The sequence below is a fragment of the Rhinolophus hipposideros genome (genome assembly GCF_964194185.1).
Source record: "Rhinolophus hipposideros genome assembly, chromosome: 2".
NCBI classification, from domain to species: Eukaryota; Metazoa; Chordata; class Mammalia; order Chiroptera; family Rhinolophidae; genus Rhinolophus; species Rhinolophus hipposideros.
Window position 1 is genome coordinate 39,528,629 of NC_138048.1, and position 18,767 is coordinate 39,547,395.

Sequence of the window (18,767 nt, forward strand, 5' to 3'; positions counted from 1 at the left end):
AGATTTTATTAAAATTAAATTGTGTTAATTCTTTGTTCTTTCACCCTGGAGCAATTCTGGAAAGAAAACATTTTAAAATTGAATAGAAAAACTATTATGAAAGACACTAAGCTCACATTTGTTAAATGACTTTGTGCTCTTGAAAAGAAATGTATAAAAAGCACATTATGAACTGCTCTGCATGATTTCCTTTGTTTGGAGTTTTAGAAGCAGCTTGACTGACACAAAGATCCTGAAAGAGAGAATCTTTGGATGCTGAAAAGTTTTTGAACAAAGGTGATACACAAGATTTCAGAGAACAGTTTCAACATTGTTCTGTTGAAGGTTGTACTGAGCTCTGAACCACATTACTTTCCTGTCTACGTTTCATTTCCTGGTGTCTGGCCAAGTGATAAACAGACCCAGGCATGTGGTATAATCAGAGTTCTTTAGCACAAACAGGGTGGCTGGAGTTTGCTTAGTTAAAGCCATCAATTGACTTCAGTGATCATGATGGAAATGCTGGTGTAAGGCCTTCAGGAGATGATGGAGAAAAAATGGACATACTGTGCTGTCTATTCCATCATCCAGATACATTTTGTCAGGGGTAAGTCTTCCAGTTGTCCTTTCTTGTCAAATCGGCTGCTTTAGGGAGCAAGTGGGGCCTCTGTTCATTTAAAATACCTGTGACTGCTGCTGAAATTGAGCACCAAAGGCATATCGTTACCAAGATTTTCAGTTATGTATTTAAGTGGCAGCTATGGGAGGGCTGTTAGAGTCTAGAAATGATTACTAATGAACACTAAAACCAAGAAGGGAATGGGTGGTTTGTGCCACTGCTCAGAGACATTTTCACCCATTTCCTTCCTAAGAAGATCTCCAGAGTAATTGGGAAATTTTGCTTCTTGGAAATGAAATGCTCTCCAAAGATAGTCAAAACAACTCTGGAATACTAACAAAAAAATAAATAAATCACAAAGTCATCAGTGCTCAGAGATCCTTGCTCAATTTTTTCTCTTTTTCAAGTATCCTTTTTTTTCCTTTTGGATATAATAAGCATTTCTCTTCCTAATACTAATGTCTTTGGGAGTTGAACATACATTGAAATTGAATGAGGTATATGTAGGTATAGAACTGGGAGACAAACAGGGGTCCTTATGACAGTAGGATCCAGTGCCTAAAAGGCCTATTTAAAAATAACAGAAAGAAAGATTAGTTTTGTATCCCACAGCATGAGGGCATTATAGTAACCCTGAGTGTCTTAAGAATTAACTGTGCTTTTCAGATATAGCGGCTAAGAATTTAAGGAGAATTTCTAAATCAAAGGAGACTTTGGAATACAATGCTGTAGATAGGATCAGAGGCGTATTATCACGCAAAGCAGAGCTCGCAGGGAGCGACATTAAACTGTACTAAACTCTGTCTACCCAAACTTTTGCATCCATAAAAGTGTAATAATTCCCGTTTGTCAAGTACCTTTGAGAGCCTTGTTTCTTCTCAGTTGTTTGTCATCTTTTTATCTTTTCCCTTTGGGAGCTTCTGTGGAACTTGTCCCAATAATGTGTCAGTCCTGTAAAAGTATTCCATGCTAATTCGAAATAGAGACCTACACTACTGAAGGTATGTCAAAGATTCAATGCTTGGCATATTTTAAGTGCCTGTATCATTTGGTAGGAGAGCTAATGGGAGAGAATCTCCTTTTATAAATCAAAGCACTGATTACAGATGATGCTGACCAATGGTTTATCTTTAGTGGAATCTTTACATGAGGTATTTTCTCCCCTCCTCCCTTCATGAACCCTAAATACACGGAGATGAATGACCTTTCAATCCTCATATACTGGATATCAAATTTCTGACCCTTCTCAACCAAATTGGGAAGCAGTTTGGAGGTTATGAGGTTATAGAAAGAGCACAGACTGTAAACAGCCAAATTCATGTTCTTTTACTGAAGTGTGACTTTGATCAAATCACTTAATCTGTGCCTCAGTTTCCTTCTTGACAGTGTTATCATCACTCTTTGGTACGTGAGAAGGATTAAATAAGACAACATATGTAAAAGCTTCTTGTAAACATGTATTTTTAGAAACCGCTATACACAGTTTATAAAAATTTTTGCAGTTTTAGACAATACCACTTGAGTATTACATGCAGCTGTTGATTCATAACGAAAAAAACCAATCGTGTTAAATGTAAGAATAGTTGCCATAATAAGTTCGCTGGTGAGTTTCAATTTTAAGTAGTCTTAATTTTGTTCACAGGTTGTCAGAGATCTTAAATTATTTTTTGGATAGACCAACTGACAAAGAAATAAATATTCAGAAGTCAGTAAGTTCCTCTAGTGTACTTAAGTAAATACCTCGTCAGATGTATGGAGTCTCGTGTTTCTCCCTCTGTATCAAACACAAGCTCTTTCCAACCCGTAAGGCAGCCACAGAGAAAAGTCTTCAGTTGCTCCCTCACTTCACCACAGTGACCGAGGTTTATAATTAAGAGTCATTCCATGTGAATCATGCATGCTGATGGCTCATGTTCTTTCTTTTTCAGGAGTATGGGAAGAAGCATTCAATGCAGGAGAGGACATTTATGCTTTACCTGGCTCTGATGTCAACCTGACCTGCCAAACACAGAAGAAAGGCTCCTTGGTACAAATGCAATGGTCCAAGGTCACCCAAAAGGTGGACCTCATTGCCCTTTATCATCCCCAGCATGGCTTCTATTGTGCCAATAGGGTTCCCTGTACGTCACTGGTGGCTTTCACAGAAACTCCTGGGAATGTGTCAAGATGGACTCTGCACTTAAGAAACATGTCTCCCTCACTCAGTGGGAAGTATGAGTGCAGCTTTACTTTGTTTCCAGAGGGCATTCATACCAAAATCTACAACCTTCTCATTCAGACAAATGGTAAGCCTAACAAATATGTATTATGTGCCAACCATGTGCTCAGCATGATACTAAGTACACAAGGTTGAACAGAAAGAGCTATTGCTTGGTAAGGGAGGCAGAAATTGATCAAATAATTCCATCAATAAATGTAAAATTGCAACCGTGATAAGTGATAAGAGTTGCAATGGTCTTATGGGAGAACACATAATAGAGGCCAGGAAAAGTGTCTGAGAAAGTAATACCTGCATTGAGGTCTGAAGAAGCATTAATGCCATTTTGGAAGTGGAAGTTTCGTGATGATCCAGGCAGAGGCAGCAGCTTGTGTGAAGAGCTTTGTAGTGTTTGAGGAAACGGAAAAATGCCAGCAGGAATGTGGTGCAGAGATTAAGGGATAAAGTGGGAGATATGATAAGGACCAGATCATGCAAGACCTTCTCAGCCATGTTGGAGGTTTTGATTTTTATCTAAACACCATGGGAAGACATTGAAGTATTTTCAATAAAATGATGGCATGACATTCATGGCCTGATAATATTTGTGTTACAAATGATCATTCTGACTTCATGAGAATGAAGTGAAGGTAGACAAGGGGAACAAAGAGTGGAGAAAAGTTAGGAGACAATCCCAGTACCCAGAGGAGACAGAGTGTTGTTTGGGTAGATACATTAATTAATAGACAGAAAATGATAAATGTTATTCATTGGGCATAAAATAGATATGACTGGGTAATAGAATTGATATAAGGCAATTGTAGTATGAGTCACAGAGAGAGAAAAATTGAAATTGATATTCAGGTGTCTCATACATACACCTGAATGGTGGTGCCATTTGCTGAAACAGGAGGCAAAAGAAGTACAGCAGGTTTGTGGGGGATTTATGAAAGTGTCTATGTATATATTTAGTATAGGATAGGTAAGGGTCCCAAAGAGGCCACTGGACATGCCACATTCACACAAACATGATTGGGACACACACATTTGAAGGGAGGAATCCTAGGTGTTAAGTTCTAGCTCCTTTCTGGGTAGAAATGAATTTCACCTGGGGTCTGTCGTGTCAATTCTCTAAGCCCATCCAGAGAATGATGATAATAATGCTTACCCTAAATTACTTGATCCTAAGAAAAATGATTTCCATTTCTAGTAATGAAAAATAATGAAAACAAAAGTCAACAAATGGAAAATACATAGGGAATGGAGTGTCTTTAACTCAGGGCAAAGTGGCCTGGTAATATAAGAAAAAACAAAAACTAACTCATGAAGGCTATGCTAATCATAGAGCTACCCAGGGCAAGCAGGTCTGGATTTATTACCTTCTCTCCATTTCTTTTTCTTCTTTTAATTAATGTTTATTGGGGTGACAAGTGTTAGTAAAGTTACATAGATTTCAGGTGTACAATTCTGTAATACATCATATATATATATATATATATATATATATATATATATATATGTATGTATATATATATATTACATTGTGTGTTCACCACCCAGAGTCAGTTCTCCTTCCATCACCATATATTTGATCCCTTTTACCCTCATCTACCATCCTCCTCCCACCTCTACCTTCTAGTAACCACTATTGTCTGTGTCTACGAGTTTTTGTTTCTTCATTTGTTTCTCTTGTTCCTTTGTTGTTTTCAGTTTTATATACCACATATCAGTGAAATCATATGGTTCTCAACTTTTTCTGTCTGACTTATTTCACTTAGCATTATAGTCTCAAGATCCATCCATGTTGTCACGAATGGCACTATTTCATCCTTTCTTATGGCACAATAGTATTCCATTGTGTATATATACCACAATTTCTTTATCCAATCATCTATGAAAGGATACTTTGGTTGTTTCCATATCTTGGCCACCATAAATAAAGCTGCAGTGAACATTGGACAACATATATCTTTACAGATGAATGTTTTCAGATTTTTTGGGTAGATACCCAGGAGAAGTATTTGGGTCATTTGGTAATTCTATTTTTAATTTTTTGAGGAACGTCTAGTCTGCCTTCCATAGCGGCTGCACCAGTCTGCATTCCCACCAACAGTGTATGAGGGTTCCTTTTTCTCCACAGCCTCTCCAACACTTGTTACTATTTGTCTTGTTGATGAAAGCCATTCTGACGGGGGTGAGGTGATATCTCACTGTGGTTTTTATTTGCATTTTTCTGATGATTAGCGATGTTGAGCATTTTTTCATATGTGTATTTGCCATTTGTATGTCCTCTTTGGAGAAATGTCTATTCAGGTCCTCTGCCCATTTTTTAATTGGATTGTTTGTTTTTTTGTTGTTGAGTTGTATAAGTTTCTTATATATTTTGGATATTAGCCCCTTATTGGAGGCGTTTGTGCAAAAATCTTATCTCATTTGGTTGGTTGCCTCTTTATTTTGTCAATGGTTTCTCTTGCTGTACAGAAGCTTTTTAGTTTGATATAGTCCCATTACATTTATTTTAGGTTTTACTTCCCTTGCCTTTGGAGTCAAATTCATAAAATCCTCTTTGAACCCAAGGACCATAAGTTTAGTACCTATGTTTTCTTCTATGCAGTTTATTGTTTCAGGTCTTATGTTTAAGTCTTTGATCCATTTTGAGTTAATTTTGGTACATGGTGACAGATAGCAGTCTAATTTCATTCTTTGCAGGTGGCTTTTCAATTCTCCCAGCACCATTTATTGAAGAGGCTATCTCTTCTCCATTTTATGTTTTTGGCTTCTTTGTCGAAAATTATCTGTCAATATTTATGTGGTTTTATTTCTGGGTTCTCGATTCTATTCCATTGGTCTATGTATCTGTTTTTCTGCCAATGAGATACTGTTTTTAATATTGTTGCTCTGTAGTACAAGCTGAATTTGGGGAGTGTGATACCTCCAGCATTGCTCTTTTTTCTTAGGATTGCTTTGGCTATTCATGGTCTTTTGTGGTTCCATACAAATCTGATGATTTTTTTGTTCTATTTCTTTTAAAAAAAAAAAGTCATAGGGATTTTGATAGGGATGCATTAAATCTGTATATTGCTTTGGGTAATATGGCCATTTTAACTATGTTGATTCTTCCAATCCATGAATATGGAATGCTTTTCCATTTCTTTGTGTCTTCTTCAATTTCTTCTAAAAATGTCTTACCGTTTTCAGTGTATAGATCTTTCACATCCTTGATTAAGTTTATTCCTGGGTATTTTATTCTTTTTGTTGCAATTGCAAAAGGAGGTTTTTTTAATCATTTCTTTCTCTGATATTTCATTTTTAGTATATAAGAATGCAATAGATTTTTGTGCATTGATTTTTGTATCCAACAACTTTACGGTATTCGTTTATTGTTTCTAATAGCTTTTTGGTGGAGTTTTTAGGGTTTTCTACATATACCATCATGTCATCTGCAAAAAGTGACAATTTAACTTCTTCATTCCATATTTGGGTGACTTTTATTCCTTTCTCTTGCTTGGTTGCTTTGGCTAGGGCTTCCAATACTATGTTGAAGAGCAGAGGTGATAGGGGACAGCCCTGTTATGCTCCTGAACGTAGAGCAAAGGGCTTCAGTTTTTCACCATTAATTATGAGATTAGCTGAGGGTTTGTCATATATGGCCTTTATTATGTTAAGGTATTTTCCTTCTATAACCATTTTATTAAGTGTTTTAATCATAAATGGATGTTGTGTCTTGTCAAAAGCTTTTTCTGCATCTTTTGACATGATCATATGATTTTTGTCCATTATTTTGTATATGTTGTGTATCATATTGATTTGCATATGTTGAGCCATCCTTATGCCCCTGGGATGAACCCCACTTAGTCAGGATGTGTAATTTTTTTAATGTATTGTTGCATTTGATTTGCTAGAATTTTGTTTAGAACTTTTGGATCTGTATTCATCAGAGATATTGTTCTGTAATTTTCTTGTTTTGTGTTATCTTTACCAGGTTTTGGTATCAGGGCAATGTTGGCCTCATAAAATGAGTTAGGGAGTATTATCTGTTCTTCAATGTTATGGAAGAGTTTGAGGAGGACAGGTATTAAATCATCTTTGAATGTTTGGTAGAATTCACTCATGAAGCCATCTGGTCCTGATGGGAAGGTTTCAGATGACTCAGTTTCCTTGTCATTTTCCCTACTGCTGATCAGTCCATTTAGATTTTCCAGGTCTTCGTGATTCAGCCTAGGAAGGCTATATGTTTCTAAGAACATGTCCATTTCTTCTAGGTTATTGAATTTGGTGGCCTCCTCTCCATTTCTTATCAAGAGATAAGACCATGGTATTGGAACAGTCCACCCATAGAACAGGATCTCCTCCACAACCACCTTACAATGCCCTAGTCCCATTGCTGTTTTCTAGGAAAAAAACAAAAACAAAACAAAACAAAACTTGAGTTTAGTTGGGGATGGGGTAGGATGGGGTTGAATGAAGAGAAATAAGGATAGCTGTATAAAACAATGTTTGGAGTAGTAGCCCAGATTTGAAGGTTGGCTTTGAACTTGGGCTTTGTCATCATATATGTGTGTGTGTGTGTGTGTGTGTGTGTGTGTGTGTGTGTGTGTGTGTAAAATCTTTGCCAAGTTATTTTAAGTCTCTAAGCTTTTGTTTTCTTATATAACAAATATAAAAATATAGATAATTATAGTACCTCCATATATGCCATTATTTTGATGATTAAATGAGATAACTTGTATAAGGCACTTAGCATAGTTGCTGCCAAAGGATAAGAGTTTGGTAAATGGTAGTTTTCACTAAAAATAGTAATATAGTAATGAGTGAACTCTGTTCCTCACTTCTTATTAAAGAGTCCTCCTCCCTCTCTTTCTATAGTTGCCTAATTTGGAATCCAAGACATTTGCCATACAAAGCACAAGTATATATTGACCTTGACTTTAGACAGGTTTTTTATCTTCTGCCTAGATGTGTAAACTATACTATTACATATCTGAGGACCTAACGTTTACTCTGTCGAGAACTGGCAACATGGGTTAATGTACCCTATAGGATATGAGATACATATCCTATGTGAATTAGGGTATGTCTTCAACATGAAGATAGCAGTAGGGAAGAGGTAGTATGTTATCCAAAAAAAAAAAAAAAAAATTGGCTTTGCCTTTAAGGAAAGTGTGTTTCTTAAAATAAAAGGCAACCCAAAAGACCCATGTTGTAGCCACTAAAAAATGCAAATCAATGGAAAGACAGAAGCCATGTTTGTATCCTGTGTGGTTGGAAAATTCCCAGTCTTCTGATTGCTTCTCTTAGTTGCATCAGATGAAAAGCAATAGCCTCAGTGTTAGGGAAATGATTCTGGTATCACCTATTTGGGTACAAAAGGGAGCAAAATAGAAAAGAACAAGACAGAATTGGACAAAAATCCTTCACCATGGAGAGACCAAAAATGTAAAGCCTGGCATAGAGCTAAAGGGTAGATACTTCACTCAGATGAGTCAGTTGCCCTTCAAAAGCCCTGTCAAGTCCCCATACAATGACACATCTTTTTCCCCTTTATTCTTTTTATCTTTTCTCACTTCTTACTTGTGCCATTTCCCTCTTACATCCTTGTGAGATCTTCAAGTTTACAAGCTAGTTGTGTAAGCAAAATATACTTAAAGTGCAAATATTTATGATATATATAAAAATGCAAATTGAAGTGGCATATAAGAATCTAAACATGAAAATGCTGAGAAACCAGAGGCAATTGGGACCACTTCCTGTTTCCTTTCTGTCATCATTTGATTTATTCTCCTCCCATGTCTGTTCACACTACAGTGTCTGTCTAAATCCTCTCCCCTATTCTCTGGGGGCCTATCTAAAGAGTTCTTTCTCATTTCATAATATTTTGTTTCTGTGTGTGAGTTAGTGCTCCGAGGCTGTGGATGAGGGTAGAAATATAATAAACAGTTTGGTGTTTGCTTCTTATTCATTTTTCACTTCAGAGTGTTTCCAGTTAAGTTAGGAGCTTTTGAGTTATTGCAAGAAAGTTCTCTGAATTAAGTCTTGGGTTATTGTAATCGAGGTTTCCTTAATTTGAATGCTACTGGATTCCACAGTGCTTCAGATTGTAAGGTTTAGATGCATTTTAAAATTTGTAGTTATTAAGATTAATTATAAGAGTACAATGTGGCTTTAATTTCTCAGATTACAACAAAAGCCTTAGGGGACATTTACCTTTAGTCACCATGCTGTACATTAGATCCCCAGAATTATTTATCTTATTACTGGAAATTTGTACCTTTTGGCTACCTTTACCCATTTTCCCAACCTCCCAGCTCCTACCTCTGGCAACCGCCAATCTGTCCTTTGTATCTATGAGTTCAGTTTTATTTTGTGTTTTTAAATTCCGCATATAGGTGAGATCATACAGTATTTGTCTCTCTGCATCTTACTTTTTTCACTTAGCATAATGCCTTCAAGGTCTGTCCATGCTGTCTTCAATGGCAGGATTTCCTTTTTTATGGCTGAAAAATCTTTCACTGAATATTAGAACATTTTCTTTATCCATTTATTCATTGATGGAAACTTAGGTTGTTTTCATGTCTTGGCTATTATAAATAATGCTGCAATGAATATGGGATACAGATATTTTTGAGATAGAAATTTCATTTCCTTCAGAGATATACCCAGACGTGGAATTCCTGGATTATGTGGTAGTTCTGTTTTTAAATTTTTGAGAAACTTCCATACTGTTTTTTCATAGTAGCTGTACTAATTTATATTCCCAGAACAGTGTACAGTGCTGCATTTTCTCCACATCCTCACCAATGCATGTTATCTCTTGTCTTTTGATACTAGCCATTCTAACAAGTATGAGGTGATATCTCGTGGTTTTGACTTGCATTTCCATGATAATTAGTGATGTTGAGCACCTTTTCATATATTTATTGGCCATTTGTATGTCTTCTTTGAAATAAGTCTATTCAGTTCCTTTGCACATTTTTTAATCATATTATTTGCTTGTTTGTTATTGAATTATATGAGTTCTTTATATATTTTGAATATTAATCCCCTATCAGATATATGATTTGCAAATATTTTCTCCCATTTAATAGGTTGCCTCTCCATTTTGTTGATGATTTTCTTTGCTGTGCAGAAGTTTTATAGTTTGATGTAGTCTCACTTGTTGATTTTTCCTTTTGTTGCCTTTGCTTTTGGTGTCAAATCCAAAAAAGAAAAAGAAAATCATTGCCAAAACCAATTTTTATTCCTATATTTTCATCTAGGAGTTTTATGGTTTCAGATCTTATGTTCAAGTTTTTAATCCATCTTGTGTTGATTTTTGCGTGGGTTTCAGTTTCATTCTTTTACTATTCAGGTTTCCCAACACCATTTATTGAAAAAAACCTGTCTTTCCACATTGAATATTCTTGGCTCCATTGTCATAAATTAATTGATCATAGATGTGTGGGTTTATTTCTGGGTTTACTATTCTCTTCCACTGATCGATATATCTGTTTTTATAGCATAGTATGTTTTTAAACTTTACTGCTGGCTCTTCTTATATTATTATATTTAGTCTTTATCCAAATGTTTTTAAGTGTGGACAGTGCTAGGCATGAGGGATACTGTGGTATGCAATACAGAAATGACTCTGCCCCCAGGTATCAGGAAGTCCAATGGAGGAGACAGACATTAATCAAATAAGCAAACAAATGTCAAATTGCCAGCAGTGAGAAATGGAAATCTCTTCAGTATGAGAGGGCATAATAGAAAAATAAAGAACGGTTTCCTGGAGAAGTGATGATTGAGCAGGCATAAAACAGGTGAAGGTGGGGAACAAGCTTTACAGAGAATAGAATGTGCAAACACTCAGTGCTAGGAGGACGATACTGTGACTGTGGGGAATTATATAAGGTATTAAGGTTTTTATAAAAGGGAAGCAGTTGATGATGAGTCTAGAGAAATTGATTAAGCTGCTTAAGTTTTATTTTTGTCCTAAAAACTGTGGAAACTAATTGAAAAGTAGTTTTTATTTATTTTTGTTTTGTTTTTCATTTTAAAAAGTTTATTGTGACTACAGTATAGAGAATAGATTGGAGGAGAATGCAGATGATAGTGTAGATCAGTTAGAGGACAATGGCAGAATTTAGGTGAGAGATACCTGTAAGATTGAGAGAAATGGCAGTGAGGTAGATAGAGAGGAATGTTCAGATTGTAAACATGTTTAAGACATTCAACCAACAGAATTTAGTGGCGGATTGCATATGTGGAGTGAGGAATAAAAAGCGTGTCAATGATGATGCTTTGGTTTCAAATATGTGGAACAGAAAAAAAATGGAGGAATTAATGATTGTATTAGGAAACACTAGAGATCATCAGATTATGCGGGGATTATTTTGAGTTTGATTTTATGCGTGTTGAGTTAGACATGAAGTTGAAACATACAGGAGATGTCAGGTGAACAGCTAGATGTACAATTCCTGATCTAGGAGATAGATTTATGCTGAGGATACAAATTGGTGAGCCATCTGACTGTGGGTCCTAACTGAAGTTCTGGAAGTGAAAGAAATTATCTAGGGAGCAAAAAATTAAGTAAGAAAATCAGTGTGACCCTTCAACAGAGTCTATGGTGATGGATGGTGAAAAATGAATGTTTAAAGAGTATAGAACAGTAACTCAAGAGACACAAGTAAAATCAGGAGAGATTTAGATCACAAAAACCTAGAATGATAATAGTATTTTATAAAAGCTGTAGCCATTGATTCTGATGTTCTGAGTGGATAAAATTGTATTGGATTGTACTTAAGAATGTGGAATTTATTGATCACCTTAAGAGCTGTTTTTGTAGATTATAGATTTGGAATTCAGATGAGGTAAAAGAGGCATGAATAGGAGTAAAAGAAATGAAGACAGCAAATGTTGACACAACTTCTAAGAAATTTGTCAGTAGTAATGTGAAGGATATGAGTGCTCAAATGGGGGTTTTCATTGGTGTGGTGGTGGGGATATGGGGGTGGGAGTGGAGGTGGGGGTGGGGGGTGTAATTAATGCAAGACACTTGATTATGCTTCAAAGCCATTGGGCAGGATACAATTGAAAGAAAGTAGTTAAATACACCGTAAATAAGGTAAAGTAAATAAATTAAGTTTCTGAGAAGATGGGGCCAATGATATCTATAACACTAGTGGTAGGACGATCCTGAAATGCAAAAAAAGGACAGTTTGTTTGCTTATTTGGTTGGTCGGTTGGTTGGTTTTTACTGGAACAGAAAAGAGAGAAAATAGGGTGAGTGCATATACTGAAAGAGATGCCATCTTCTATATCTTCTCTAAAATGGCAAACAAAGTCATCTTCAGGTAAGGGAGGAGGCTTCAGAAAAAAGAGATTGTAGAACGTTTGAAATAGCTTCTATGGATAGAGGGAAATTAGTACATTAGGTAAACGTATCTGGATTTCTGGTCAGTGTTGAACATTGATTTGGATATGGTATAAAAGTGTAGTGAAAATAATTTCCACTGTGACTTTTTCCAGCAGTCCTTGGGTATGGGTATGGGCATTAAAAAGTAAATGTTTGGAATCCACCACAGGTGGATTCTCTTTAGGTTGGTGGAAAAAACAAACAAACAAACAAAAATGAGCCAAAAAAATTGGGGTATTAGCAAGATGGGAGAAAGTAGAGAAGTGGGACTAATCGAGATGGGATGGTGATATAGGTGTAGATGCACAAACAAACTAGAAGAAAATGTGTCTATAGGTTTGAATTAGTTATTTTTGTAGGTGGAGCAAGTACGCATGGCGATAGGTCCAAGATGTGATTGTGAGAGTAAATGGCTGAAATGAAACGGACACAACAGTGGAGAGGACAGTGGGAAACTGAGACACCAGGTATTAGATAGGTCATCTGTATGGTCACCGAAATCACAGGATTATATCAGAGCTTAGGCTGAATAAGGAGATTGCAATCCAGATATCAACCTCTTAAAAGAATAATGGATAATGAATCTTCCAGTCAAGATGACGGAGTAGGTAAACACCGTGCTTGCCTCCTCTCATGACCACAGCAAAATTACAACTAAACTACAGAACAACCATCATGGAAAACTGCCTGAAGTCTAACTGAACAGAAGTCTTATAACTAATGATATGAAAAAGAAGCCACCTCAAGACTGGTAGAAGGGCCAGAAATATGGAACAGGCTGGTCACACACCCACGTGTGACAGTTAAAAATTGAGAGGGATATCTTGGCTGTGGTGGTCCCCCCTGAAAAGCAAGGGGTCCAAGCCCATACAGGGCTCCCCAGCCCAAAGTTCCAGTGCCAAGAAGAGATGTCCCTACAATTTATGGCTTTGAAAACCAGCAGAGATTGTGGCTAAGTGAGATAAAGGACAGCTGGAGGCCACATGAATAGACTTACTCACTGACAAAGTCACTCACTCTGAGCTCCAGTGCTGGGGCAGCAGCTCAAAAGGCGCCAGGGACTTTACAGAGAGGAACTGAATTGTCCGGCTGCAGGGTGAGAGCTAAAGGGGCAGCTTCTTCCCAGAGAAGTGCTGACAGAAGGCATTGTTCCTTTGTCAAGTCCTGTCCCCTCCCAGTGTACAAGGCAGGCAGCTGCCATATTTGGGTCTCCATCAACCTGGCCAACATAATCCATTTACCCTGGTGATTCTGTGAAATCCCACTCCAAGCAATTTGTGGGCCCACCCAAGCCACTTCCAGTGGCTTTTCCATATAAACTGCTTGTCTTGGCTCAGGTTGCAGACTTTCCTAAAATCTCTCAAGGATTCACAAACCCTAAACAAGCAGCATCTGGCCTCGATGTGCCCCATACCTCTTGCTAAGCAGCCCCAAGCCTGGCAATAGCGGTAGCTACCTCAGTTTACAGCTTAGCCTCTTTCAGGGACCTCCAAGTCCAGCACAAGTGGCAACCATCTGCAGATCACCTTGTAGTTCATACCAAGTGACCTCAGGGTAGGACACAGGTAGCAACTCACTTTGGCTTGCAACAGAGCCCCTTCCAAGGGGTTCCAAAACCAAGACACCCAATGGCCAGCTTCAGACCATACCAGAGAACCACCCAACCACCTCCACAAATGACACACCCAAAGAGCAGATTGGGCAGGCACCAGAGCCCTGCTAAAGCAAATCCTGCTCCATAGGGTCCACCCATGCACAACAGCTCCTTCACTGTACTCACAGCCAGTCCTCACAACCAATCGGCCTGAGGGTCAATCCCTCCCATTGATGTGCAAACAGCAACCAAGGCTCAGCTACAAGAGTAGAGCACACACAACCCACACAAGGGATGCATCTGGAGCACCCAGCTCAGGTGACCTGGGAGACTGTGCCCCTGGGCCCCACAGCACACCTGCTAGATAAGACAACCCTAGTAAGACCTGGAGACATATCAGCTCTACCAATACATAGAAATAAACATAGGGAGGCAGTGAAAAGGAGAAGACAAACATATTCCAAATGAAAGAACAGAATAAAGCTCCAGAAAAAGAACTACACAAAATGGAGACAAGCAATTTACCAGATACAGAGTTCAAAACACTGGTCATAAGGATGCTCAGTGATCTCAGGGAGAGTGTCAACAAAAAGATAGGAAACATAAAAATTGAGGTAAAAAAAACATAAACAAAATGACCAGTCAGAAGCAAAGAATACAATAACTGAAATGAAGAACACATTAGAGGGAATCAACAGTAGATTAGATGAAGCAGAGGATCAAATCAGCAATTTGGAAGATAAGGTAGCAGATAACATCCAATCAGAACAGCAAAAAGAAAAAGGAATCCCCCCCAAAAGAATGAAGATTGTTTAAGAGGACTCTGGGACAACATCAAGCATAGCAACTTACACATTATTGGGGTACCAGAAAGAAAAGAGAGAGAGCAAAGAATTGAAAACTTATTTGAAGAAATAATGACAGAAAACTTCCCAAACCTGGCAAATAAAATAGATATACAAGACCAGGAAGCACAGAGAGTCCCAAACAAAACGAACTCAAAGAGGCCCACACCAAGACACATCATAATTAAAATGGCAAAGTTTAAAGACAAAGAGAGAATCTTAAAAGAAGCAAGAGAAAAGCAGTTAGTTATGTACACTGGAGCTCTCATAAGATTGTCAGCTGATTTCTCAACAGAAACTTTGCAGGCCAGAAGGGATTGGCACAAAATATTCAAAGTAATGAAAATCCAGGACCTACTCCCAAGATTACTCTAGTTAGAATCCAAGGACAGATAAAGAGCTTCCCAGACAAGAAAAAGCTAAAGGAGTTCATCACCACCAAACATTTCAGTATTACAAGAAATGTTAAAGGGACTTCTTTAAAAAGAAGAAGAAAAAAGAAATCGAACATATGAATAATAAAATGGCAATAGCTACATACCTATTAACCATTACTTTCAACGTAAATGGATTAAATGCTCCATTCCAAAGAGATAGTGTTGCTCCATGGATAAGAGTACAAAACCCTTACATATGCTGTATACAAGACAATCACTTCAGATCAAAAGACACACACAGAAAATAAAGGGATGGAAAAAGATATTTCATGAAAATGGAAATGAAAACAAAAAACTGAAGTTATATCAGACAAAATAGACTTTAAAACAAAGGCTATAACAAGAGACAAAGAAGGACCCAATAATCCCACTTCTGGATATTTATCCAAACAAATCCAAAATATTACTTTGAAGGGACGTGTGCATTCATATGTTCATTGCAGCATTGTTTACGATAGCCAAGATATGGAGACAACCTGGATCTCCATCAATGGTGAATGAATAAAGAGGAGATGATGAAATATTCTCAGCCATGAAAAAGAACGAACTCTTGTCATCTGCAACAACATGGACGGACCTAGAGGGTATTGTGCCGAGTGGAGTAAATTAGACAGAGAAAGATAATGATTCCATATGATTTCACTTATATGTGGAATCTGAAGAACAAAATAAATGAACAAACAGAACAGATACATACTCATAGATACAGAGAACATTTTGATGGTTGCCATATGGGAGGGGAGTTGGGAGGATGGGTAAAAAAGAAAAAGGGATTAAGAGGTACAAATTGGTAGTTACAAAATAATCAAGGGGATGTAAAGAATAGCATAAGGGATATGATCAGTAATACTGTAATAACTATGTACGGTGCCAGATGGGTACTATGGGGTACAGATGGGGTTACCTCTTTGTAAATTATATAAAAGTTTAACCATTGTGTTGTACACCTGAAACTAATATAATATTATATGTTAACTGTAATTAAAAAATAGAAAAATTATTTTAAAAAGAAGAATATGGATGATGATTGGGAGATTAGAGCTAAATCTTCAAACTTTTTCTCTGAAGGGCCAAATAGAAAATACTTTAGGTTTGTGATCCATACAGTATCTGTCACAACTATTCAACTTTGCCTTCATAGCATTTGGAAGCACCTATAGATAAAATGTGAGTGAATGGGTCTGGCTGTATTCCAATAGAATTTTATTTCCAAAATCAGGCAGTAAGCCAAATTTGGCCCACAGGCCACAATTGTACAACCTCTGGATTAGGGGGTAATAGCAATGAATTGGGGAAGACAGGAATGGTATTTCTCAAATTGTGTTTTAGGTGATTCATGAAAATAGTTTTAGGTGATTCATGAAAAAACTAAAAACCTTTAACTGTGGATATTTCAAATATATACAAAATTATGTAGAATAGTATCGTGAGCTCTCATGTGCTGAACATACAACTTCAACAATTGTCCACTCATAGGCAATCTCATTTCATTTAAATCCTACCAATTCCTCCCCTCACCCAGATTATTTTGAAGAAAATATAAGATATCCTATTAATTTTAGAAAGAACCTTTAAAAGATAAGGATGTTGCAAAAAATATGCAGCTGTAAAACTACTACCAGAACTAATAAAACTAGTATGTCCTTAATGTCATCGAATATCCAGTCAGCCTCATAATTTTTGTTTTTACATTTTGTTTAAGTTCAGATCCAAATGAACTCAATTTATTGTGATCGTTTGATAACGCTCATTTAATCTGAAGGCCATCTTAGATTTCTTATTTTTCTTTTGCAATGTAATTGTTGAGTAAATTTGATTATTTGTCCTGTAGCCTGGATTTTGCTCTTGCATTCCAATGGTATTTCCATAGTCCTCTTTCACCTTTTAGTTACATACAAAGATTTGATCACATTAAGGTTTTTGTTGTTATTTTTTTTGTTTTTAGGGCAAGAGTACTTCACAGATGATGTTGCGTACTTGTATCCGAAGCACAGGTCTGGCCATGTGTTGTAAACAGCTACTGATGCATGTTGGCTATATCCATTAATTCATTACGGGTTGCCAAATAGTGATGTTCTAATTCTATTATTCCTTCACTTATTAGCAGAAGTATTTCTATAAAGAGAAACTTTCTCTCATCAAAAAATTATTTATTAGATATACAGTTTGTAAAATAAAAGCAGAATTGATACTTGATGCCTTCCCTTTATTTACCAGTTTTAAAAATGAATTAGTTCACTCTCACCCTTAGGTGACAATAAGTATTTTGTGTAAAGCATCATGAATTCACATGAATTTAAACATATTAATGAGTTTTAATTCATTATGGTTATTATCCTTATCATACTGAAAATGCCCATATTAATAACATAAGCTATTAACGCTTTATGATGTAAGTTGCAAATATGTCCCAATTTGTGATTTGTCCTTAGTTTCTTATGATACTGTTTTCAGTGCAGAATAATCCTTACTTTTGTGAAATAAAATGTATCACTCTTTTTCCTTGTTGGTTCTGAGTCATAGTTAGGAAAAATTTCCCTCTTTTCCGGATTATGTAGAAATTTAGTCATGTTATTTCTAATACTTGCATGTTTTTTATTAACATTTACATTTGTGATGTTAGATTTCAAGTGTAAAAAAAAGCACCTAAATTTAGGTTTTTTAATATCCCTAATGCTTCTTTCTATATATTTCTACTTTTGTTTGTTTTCGTTGGTTCACTTGAGAAATTTCCTATTGACCTCTTTTGCAACTCATTAATCTATCTTTTGTGATGTCCAATAAATTTTAAATCCCATCAAATTAGTTCTTAATTTCTGATATTACATTTTTAAGTTACTGTTTTTGATAGATTTTTCATTCTTTTATGACAACCCCAGAATCTCGACAAATTTTACAAAACTGTAATACTTATGTATTTATGTAATGTACATTAAAATATAATTAACATACCAAGTGGAATTCATGGACTTCACAAATATTAGTGCCTAGATAAGTCTCTGTTTAAAATAAATTTATGTAGCTAAAACAATTACAATAATTTCAAGTAAAAAATTAAATAGTAGTAATGGTGGTATGCAAATATAGGAAAAGATTGTGATGGTGGTAAATAAATAACTCCATTTGGAAGTACTGTTATAGCTAAATGCCTTTAATCATAAAAATCAGTGGTGTTGTTGTTATTGTTGTTGTTGTTGTTTGTTTTTGTGGGAATGGAGTGATATTTGGAAGCAATACAATAGAGAACAAGGCACTGACACCACCTCCTGATCAAGAGGAAATAAGGGTACAAGAAAATAAACACCACTATTTGAGAATGATGCAGGGAAGATGTGCCCTAATAGGAAGGCCTGGTTTCAATTAAGGAAAGGAGGAGGAAAGACTTATCAGTAAAGAGGATAGCTATCTGATGAGAGATTAAAATATAATAAAGTTCTAAAGGCTAGATACAGCATTCTCAAGCTGAGGAATGCTCCACTTACATATGCATAGTTGATAATAATAGGAATGTTCATACCGCATGATCCATTAATCGTACTTCTGGGAATTTTTTTTATGGAGCTGAATGGTCAGAAGAAAACTATTAGTATAAGGATGATCTTTGCTATATAGATTGTAATAGTTTAAATAAAGTAAAAACACAAACTGAAAGAGAGTAATGATTCAATAATTGGATGTGACTAAACAAATAATGATGGGTATTCA

General features: G+C 36.3%; 1 protein-coding gene across 1 annotated transcript in view; it reads left to right on the plus strand.

Annotated features, from left to right (window-relative positions):
- Positions 1-414: 414 nt before the first annotated feature.
- Positions 415-18,767, plus strand: part of CD96 (CD96 molecule) — a 94,905-nt gene continuing 76,552 nt past the window's right edge. Inside the window, exons 1-2 of the mRNA XM_081074710.1 lie at positions 415-586; positions 2,527-2,883. Coding sequence (XP_080930836.1) covers positions 523-586; positions 2,527-2,883 — 421 coding nt within the window. The 5' untranslated portion in view covers positions 415-522. The remainder of the gene's footprint in view (positions 587-2,526; positions 2,884-18,767) is intronic.